This window comes from Macrotis lagotis, chromosome 1 (assembly GCF_037893015.1).
Source record: "Macrotis lagotis isolate mMagLag1 chromosome 1, bilby.v1.9.chrom.fasta, whole genome shotgun sequence".
Classification (NCBI taxonomy): domain Eukaryota; kingdom Metazoa; phylum Chordata; class Mammalia; order Peramelemorphia; family Peramelidae; genus Macrotis; species Macrotis lagotis.
This window is the reverse complement of record NC_133658.1, coordinates 923610817-923620377: the sequence shown is the minus strand read 5'-3', so window position 1 is coordinate 923620377 and position 9561 is coordinate 923610817. Positions and strand designations below refer to the sequence as shown.

The following is a 9561-nucleotide window of genomic DNA, read 5'->3' as shown; positions in this document are numbered from 1 at the left end:
TTCCCTCTCTTGTATCACCTACTTCCCCCATCCTTCCTTTTAACCATCTCTTTCCTCTCATTTTCCTTTAGGGTACAATAGATTTCTATACCCACTTAGTGTGCATGTTATTTCTTCACTGAGTCAATTCTGATGAGCATGAAGGCTCACTCATTCCCCTCGCCTTTCTCCATTCCACTCCATAACAAAAGCTTCTACTGGACTCTTTTATGTGAATTATCTCAGCCCCTTCTTCCTCTCTTTCTAGGTTGCTTCTGGAAGGTTGGACTGGTTTGTTTGGGGCCCACTGTGTTGTGACCTGGCTGCAATGGGGCTCTTTCCAACCCCTGGTTCTGATGAAACAGGCCTTTCCAGTGGATCTTCTAAGTTGACTTGGACTGGGAAATTGTATATCACTTAGACTTTCTATAAGTTCTTCCCCTCTAAATTTTGGCTAGAATCATAATTTGATGGCTTTTGGAGTTTCCTGGAATTCCTGCTCTCATGATGCCATCTTGGCTCTGCCCTTCATTAATAACTTTTTAAAATAAACCGGTTCCTTTTGGGGGGAAATTAAATAAAAGATCATTAAATTCATGAAAGTCTTCTTGCTATTGTTTCTTTGTACTTACTTTGTGAGATCTGTATTTTGTGCAATGTGAAATACTGTTGCATTTTCATTGTCATCATTCAAGTGCTTAACATAAGTAACAGATTTTAAAACTTTGTAGTTCATAGTAACTGTCATTGCCCTTCTCTCCATCTAATGGTGGATAGATCCTGCTTGCAGAGTACCTTCTACCTCAGTAGGGTTGGCTTTATTCCAACTAAAGGAGCCTCTGTGCCAGGTTTAGGTTTTCTCAGCATGTAAAGACAAAAATTGGCAGAGGCAACAGTAAGAGGAGGCTCTGATTCCACTACATATCGGAAAGTTAGGGCATCACTCAATCACAAAAGTTATGTTTTATTTAAAAAAAAGATTAAAAAGAGAAAAAGTCCAAAAAAAGAACCAAACCCAAGATATCTTAAAAAGTCTAACATCAAATTTCCCATCTGAACCAAGTTGTTTTGTCATGTGAATTCAACATTAAAGTGTAGAAGTTTTTGTTCAGCTCTGACTTATTCTGACATTGGGCATTGCTCATGGAATTTTCTTGACAAAGATGCTAGAGTGGCTGGCCATTTCATTTCTCAGTGTGCCCCCAACTTACAGGTGAGGAACAAATAAGGGTTTAATGACTTGTGCAGATTCATGTACCTACTAAGAATGTGAAGCTGTTTTTGAATACAAGTTGTTTTCTGTCTGTAAGTTCAGAGATGGTAGAATTTCTCCCTTGTTCAACTCTATTCTTTTTCTCTGGGAATGACATTTCTTGGATATCTTCATGCTCATGAGCTTCAAGTCCATTTTTCCTGAGAGACTTCCACTCCAATAACAAACCAACCATCTTTATCACCATACCAGTGGCTTGGCATCCAATCAGTGTTACAGTTTGAATAACCTCTGATAAAGCTCAGTGTACTGAAATGTTTACCTGAGGTCTTCCAAGCTGTGCCACAATTGCCTAGACTTCAGTATAAGGTGTCCAACCAACTTTCAGAGATTCTTCATCTCATTTACCTGACATCACAAGCTTTCAATGGAGGATATAGCCTGATGATATTCGTCCTTCACTCTTTTTTTTGCAAGGCAATGGGGTTAAGTGGCTTGCCTAAGGTCACACAGCTAGGTAATTATTAAGAGTCTGAGGCCAGATTTGAACTCAAGTACTCCTGACTCCAGGACCAGTGCTTTGTCCACTGAACCACCTAGCCACCCCTGTCCTTCACTCTTAACAAAGACTGTGGTATCAGATAGGTGATTTCATGACAAGCATGAATTGAATTTGTTTGAGGGAATGCTGTGCTAAGTCACCAGTCTCATTTTCTCCTGCAAAACCATCTAGAAAAGTGGTCAAATAGGAATCATGATGACTAGAGATGACCTTGGATGTGAGGCAAAGCTTTGTGACTTACCCAAGATAACACAGCCAGTAAGTGTCATTTGATAGAAAAAATAATCTATTATAAATATCTTTGCAAATCTTTCTCACTTTTCCATATGTCAGATGCCTTTCTATTGTGTCACTCATAAATACTTTTGAGAAAAGTTTCCTTTGGTGAATTTAATGTCAATTTTTTTCTTAAAATCTTAATAATCATAAATATCCACCAATATATCAATAAGAACATTAGAAAGAAATTGTGAAGTTGTATATAGTTTATTAACAAATTACACATATTATACAGGGAGATTATAAATTGCATAGACATCTGTGTACCTATACATAAAACAGAGAAATTCTAAGTTACACTTCTGTATGGACTGTATGTTTTACCATTGGTGTGAGAGATGACCAAGCTCTTGTCAGGGTTGCCTATCTGCTTTTGCTATTCTCTTGTCACTCAATTCTTATCTTTGACTCCCAAATTCTGTAGCATGCTCAGCGACCACAGTCTAGTAAAATTTTATTGAAATATGGATTAAATTAGGTTGAGAGTAATTTACAGTTCTCAAGACTGAAGGTAAGGTGAGGGATTTCTGCTTCAAACATGTGAAGACACTTCCTGATAGAATGGGTGGATGAGATTACTTGTTGGTTATCGTCCTCTGTTCTCAAGATCAAAATGACATCACTATGTTGGAGTCAAGATTCAGTGGATTGGGTTTTCATTAGTCAGACAAGTACAGTCCATAGAAACTTCTACAACAAGGCAAGGATAAATCATTCATATAAGCATGTGAGATGTTACATGTTTCACAATCAATTACAAAATTCTTTAGAGATCTTGAGAGTGTAAGCAAACACACATTCCATGGACCAGTGACAATTATAATCATCTTTGCTAAAGTTTTTGCATGTAATTTCTGAGTTTTTACTGCTGAATGCATTCTCTGTTGCTCCAGTAAAGACCAGTCTTGGTTGAAGCAGTTTTAGGGACTTTTTTCCTAGCTCCTTTCTCTGATGAGATGAGCAGTGTGTTCTTTTCAAAAGCCTTTTCAGATACCCAGGGATCATCTGCCTTCAGTCCAGTCTCTATGACCTGAGCCACTATTGACTCTAATATCTTTATCTATGGGGAGAATCTGAGGAGAGAAGCAGAACTGATGATAGCCAAATGGGGCAATTTAGTTATAATGATTTTTCTTTGCCTTTATGAGTTTTATCCCATATAAATAGTAATCTTCCTTGAATATATCCTACATTCCAATCTAATCAACAAACTTCTATGTTTACTAAAAGACTGAATGATGGATTCAAGGTGATGTGTATGCCACCTGCAGGAAAATACCATGCCACCATCACCAGACCCTATGTTCCTGCCATGATGAACCCTGATGATATCAAAGAAAAAAAATTTTTTAGGTTTTTTTGCAAGGCAAATGGGGTTAAGTGGCTTGCCAAAGGCCACACAGCTAGGTAATTATTAAATGTCTGAGACCGGATTTGAACCCAGGTACTCCTGACTCCAAGGCCAGTACTTTATCCACTATGCCACCTAGCCGCCCCCAAAGAAAAATTTTATGAAGACCTGGAGATCCTTATCATCACTATACCAAAAGAGGACAAACTTATAATTCTGGGTAATAGTGGAGGCTAAGATTACCAGATATGACAGGTAGTCCTTGGGATGACTGGAGTTGAAAATAGCAAGAGCAAAGATAACTTATCTTTGAAGATATGTGGTCTAATAACCTTCTTCTCATCATGACCACTATCTTCCATTTATCTAAATGCAATAGAATGTCCTGAACTCATAGCAAATATTGGCATTTAATAGACTGTTCAATTGCAAGAAGAGACAGAATGTGACAATGATAATGAAAGTGTATGGTGTAGAGTGCTGGAATGATCCCAGATGCAATGTCTCTAAGTTAATATTCATATTCAAATGAAATGGCAATGCCAAGACAAAATGACAAATAGAAGAATTAATGCCATGTGTTTAGAGTATTTTTCTGAGCAGTTTGCTGTTAAGTTGGAGGGGAAATTGAGCTAATACATAGCTGGCAACAGTGGAGTAGAAAAAAATGTCAGAGATTTGGTGTACATTACTGAATTTACTCATTTGGGTCAATCCACTTGCAAATAGTACAACTGATTTGTTGAAAATGATGGGAAAATGGAGAGGCTCCTAAAGAACAAGAACTCCACAGGGTTTGCCAACAGGATACTTCATCTATTTCTCAGAAGGTCACATTTAATTCCAACAAACAAAACATACAAATGAAGAGAGGAGGGCACAATTCTTTCCTAAGTAAGATGAAATTCAGTTTTATGGGGAAAGCAACAGTCCAAAGTGTTTTATAATGCTCTAATAAGTACCTTATGGGTCAAAGAGAAATGGTACAATGCACCCATTCAGTATTCATGAAGCCACATGGATTAGTGATAGGGACTCTGGTCCTAGAGCAATGAATACTTCCATAATATTAGTGACAGACCATCATCAATCAATTCAGAGGCTCCTGACTATTTACCTCAAATTGAAGTCAATCTATTCCTAACTGAAGTTCCAAATGACAAAGAAGGTTTGATATATCAAAGTACCTTGTGCTGATTCTATCCCAATTGAGATTTACAAGGTGGAGGGTTCATTGCTCATCTAAAACTTGGCTAAAATTTCCCGGGTTATATAAAGGAAGCTTATGTCCCAGGAGTTTATAGATACCTCCCTCATCCATCTCTATAAAAGTAAAGGGAAAAGATTATCCTTTAACAGTCATAGGAGTATTTCTGTTTTAATCATTGTTGATAAGGTTCTTGCCAGAGTCCTCCATAATAAGTTAATCCTTCATCTGGAAGATGGTCACCTAGCTGAGAACCAATGTGTCTTTGGAGGGGGACAAAGAACAGTTGCTATGGTCTTTGCTGCCTGACAACTTTAGGAAAAATGTGCAGAGAAGGAAAGAAGCAAATTGGACTGAGGTCTTTGATGCTGTCATTTATGAAAAATTCTTACAAAATTATGTCAAAATTTGGTTGCCCATGGAAGAACATTAGTATTATATGTCAGTTCCATATTGACATACTTTGCTTGGTTCTGTACAATGGATGATTCTCTTGTGATACACCAGTCACCAATGGAGGGAACCAAATCTGTGTGCTGCTTGCTACTTAGCTTGAAGTTTTTAGGCACTTTGTCAAATTCAAGGAGGATAAATGTGGCCACAAAGTTAGTTACTGAACTGTTAAATTCTTCAACTTGAAAAGGCTCCAAAATGGAAGGGGTATTGGTGTATTATTTGCGTTTTTCAGATGATTGTATAATCAATGCAGCCTCTGAAGCAGTTATGCCACAAAATATGAAACAATTCTGTTTCTAGTGCTAATTTTGATGTAACCATTATCAACAAGAAATTATAGTTCTCTGGCAGTCAGCACCACACCACCCATATGTGGAATCATTGGTTACAATAAATGGAGAACTTTTGAACTCTGGATAAGTTCATTTACCTTGACAGCATAGTTTCCAAGCATTTACACAATAATAATGAGACAGACACAGATCTAGGTAGCTTATTATTTCGGAAACTCTGAGTGGTAGTGTGGTAACAAGAGGTATTAGACAGACTACCAGACTGAAAATCTATGGAGTCGTTGTTGTATCCTAGTGTTGTATAAATGTGAAAACTGAATAGTCTTCCAGTGCCATACCAGGAAATTGAATCACTTTTATTTTAATTGTCTTAGGAAGATTCTCAAGGTCACCTGGCATATTCTAATGTCCTTTCTCAAATTAAACTGCCAAACTTTCTAACTTTTCTAAAGAGAGCACGACTACAATGACCACATCACTCAAATATCAAATTTACACTTACCAGAAAGATAATTTCATGGAGAAGTCACATGGGGCAGGGGATGATTAGGAAAAAAATGATACAAGGAGAATCTCTAGGTACATCTTAACAACTATGTGTTGATTGTGCAATGTATTGATAGTGCCACAGAACTGCTCAGCTTGATGCACCCTCATCAAAAAGGATGATATCTCTATAAGCTCTGAAGAATTGAAGTAATTCAAAGGAAACATATGATGCACGAGTTAAGAAAAACTCTCCCTGGTGACCATGTGGCTTAATTTTGCCTGGGCTATGGTTGATCATTCCAAGTTCATATTGGTCTGATCTGTCAGTCAGACATGCTGTAAGACCCTAATATTGTGATGTCATTTTGATCTTCTTCAAAGATGAAGGACAAGAACCAATCATGCCAGCTAAGTTTTTCAGATAGTTTTCTTGTTGAGTGACTCTGGTATGTCAATATAATATAACTATATTTCAATGAAATATATTCCATTGGTGAAGAAACTACATGAGCATAAATTTCTGAATTTACTTATCAAAGTTATGATATTTCTCTTCTCTTACTCATGAATTTCTAATGAAAAGGAATAATTGGTCCTCCTTTGCTCAATGCTTTGTAATATGGTTTCCATTTCCATGTCTCTGCTTGAATAATAATCACATCATTTGGAAATTAATTCAGTGGTCTTTTCTCAGTTATTTTCCTTTTGATCTTGGAAGATTCTAGTTTGATCACTTTAAGTAGAGTTATGCATTATACCTGAACTTTTCATAGAATCTAAACTCAAAAGGCAGAGGAGCTAAAGCATGGTCGTTGTAGAAAGAGCATGTGAGGTTGTGTTTTGGTTTTTGCTTTTCAATTAGAGAGACATGGTCACGTTTATAAACAGTATGAAATGAGTAAATAGAAAGGAACATATTTAAAATTATGATAAGCCAAAGATAGCAGCGGGGAAACAAGTTATTGGGGAGCACTTGAAAGAATGTTTTCTTTGAGCTGATGAAAAGTTTAGCCTTAGTTAAGATTAAAGCTAGTTCATTATTTGAAATGGAGTGAAAGAGGAGGCAATTGGAAAGGCATAGGAGTGATGCAAGATGTGGAAAAAGGGAGAAAAAGAGCTTCTTGTTTAATTATTTTGTAAAAATGAGATAAATATCTCAGCTGAGAGGGCTGGGGGGTGGGAAGGTAAACTACAGTATGAATAAAAATGCTTAAAAGAGCAATTGTCAGGAATATGATAGTGAGTTCATAAGTCAGATACAGTAGCATTTCCCATTAGAGTAAGTGCCCAGTTGAAATGGTGAATTGTCAATGATTTTATGCTTTTCTTTGTTTTTGTTCAACTTATTGCATACATTAGTGAGAGTAGTATATGACAGCAATTATTCAAGGCTGAATAAAAATAGTGAAATAATAATAATAGAGGATTCCAGAAAAGAGTACAGTAGCTACAGTGAATAAATCACATTCTAGTCACAAAGAATAAATATTGAAAAGGTAGACATTCCAGTCTCCCTAGGACTTCATATTCTTTTAGATAAATAACTATCTAGAAGGTAGTAGAGAACATAATTGCTAATTCATGAAAAAATGAGAAGCAGAAGTTGGATAGATTGAAAGATAAATTGATAACATCAAGATACACAAATACATGAAAACATACATTTATATACATGTTCATGCATGTATTATATAAAAATTATTGTAGTATTTGAAATATTTATATTATAACATACATTTCAAAATATTAGGATGAAAATTTATAGAAGGGCTATTTCTATATAAGTAGAGAGATGAATTCATATATCAATCAATTCTTCAAAATCCTATCTAAATGTATTCAGTGGTTCAAAAGGAAAACTCAAGTTCATCTACAACCAGCCATTTTAAGTTACCTATCTATATATCAAATTTAACACATATATAACAGGAGAAATCTATTTTCTTTTTTTCACTGGAAAATACAGAATTTGTGTGTGTGTGTGTGTGTGTGTGTGTGTGTGTGTGTGTGTGTGTGTGTTGGGATGAATGAGCAGTTTCCTGAGTGAGAATAAGAAGTCCTGCTGAGCATGGAGTAGATGGATTCTAGATAGTTGGCCAGTGTGGAATTCACTGATACTGATATACTGATAAATGATGCTACCAGTAACAATATAGCTTGATATCTCTCATGCAGTAAAAATGATGAAATATTATACCATAAATCACAGATGTTTTAAATATTATCTTAAAATCAGGTTGTTAGCTTTTACAAATGAGATTGTTGTCTATTAGGAAAATGAAACATGGATCATAACATCATTATTGGTATAAAATGTACCAGAATTCATGAAATAAGTTCAACAAATAAGGAGATTTTCCTTTCAGAGAGACCTATAGGTGAGTTAGTTTAATTGATTTTGTCATGCATTTAAAGGTAACTTAATTCAATGCCCAAAATGCATGAAGGTTGCTTTGAATATTTTCCACACATTTCTAGTAAGCCATCCATTGGTATTGTCTAATTTTTAAAAGTTTTAATTTCCATGACTAAGAGCCTTATCAAAAACCTTCTTCAGGGCACATAAGACATCTTTATTTCTGAGACTGTAGATGATCGGGTTGAGCATGGGAGCAAGAATGGTATATGACATGGCTAAGATCTTATCCTGACCAGGAGTGTGAGAGGACTTTGGTCTCAGGTAAGTAAAGATACATGAACCATAGTATATGGCAACGACAGTCAAGTGGGAGGAACAAGTGGAGAAAGCTTTTTTCTGGGCCTCCTTAGATTTCATATGAAGCACGATACGGAGAATCTGACCATATGAGATAAGGATGATGGAAAAAGGAATTAGGAAGAAGAATACAGCACTCACATAGACTTTTTCTTCATATTGTGATGTATCAACACAAGAGAGTCTCCACAAGGCTGGGATTTCACAGAAAAAGTGGTCAATGGTTCGTATGCCACAATATGGGAGAAGCAGCACATAAGTTGAATGAACTATAGAGTTGATGGTTCCCCCAATCCAGCAGATAGCAGCCAAAATGACACTGATTCGATGGTTCATGAGGATGGGATATCGCAGGGGGTGGCAGATGGCTACATAGCGATCATAGGACATGGCTGTGAGAATAAGGCACTCAACACCCAAGAAGATGACATAGAGGAAGAGCTGCAACCCACAACCTGCAAATGTGATGGATTTTCTTCCAGATAGGTAGTTAAAGGCCATCATGGGAACAACATTGGAGCTGTTCATGATATCAGTGAAGGAGAGATGCTGGAGAAGCATGTACATTGGAGTGTGGAGCCGGGAATCAAGGTGAATAAGAAGAATCAAAACTGTGTTCCCCATAATTGCCAAGACAAACATGATGAGAATCAATAATAAGAGTAGCAATCCATACTGATTTGGATCCAATATTCCTAATAGAATGAAGTCACTCTCAAAAGTCTGATTCTTTTCCCCCCTCATCCGTATTTTTCTCTTTTTCATCTGTAGTCCAAAAGACAAGTTTCCAAAGGATAGATTAGATGAAATCAAAATCCAGGACTGAGTCTATGGTTATAAAATAATGACTGTCTACAGAAGTTACTGCATTGATTTAAATTAATAAATTGAAATTCAATGAAATCAATTGAATTAGTTACTTGAATTAATAAAGGACCAGGATGATCAATTCATTTAAGGAATTGTGGAAAAATCAGTGGCTCATCTGTGTAGTTCTCCATTCCTGCTCCTGTCCT

General features: G+C 36.3%; 1 protein-coding gene across 1 annotated transcript; it reads right to left on the bottom strand.

Moving 5' to 3' along the window:
- Positions 1–8344: 8344 nt before the first annotated feature.
- On the bottom strand, positions 8345–9289 carry LOC141509654 (olfactory receptor 2AJ1-like). The gene has a single exon (XM_074219347.1). It carries the CDS (start codon positions 9287–9289, stop codon positions 8345–8347), a length of 945 nt encoding a protein of 314 aa, XP_074075448.1.
- Between the last annotated feature and the right edge of the window lie 272 nt (positions 9290–9561).

Bases quoted from the DNA above. Each gene is read 5' to 3' on its own strand.
- LOC141509654 (XM_074219347.1), bottom strand. From the start codon at position 9,289: ATGAGGGGGGAAAAGAATCAGACTTTTGAGAGTGACTTCATTCTATTA.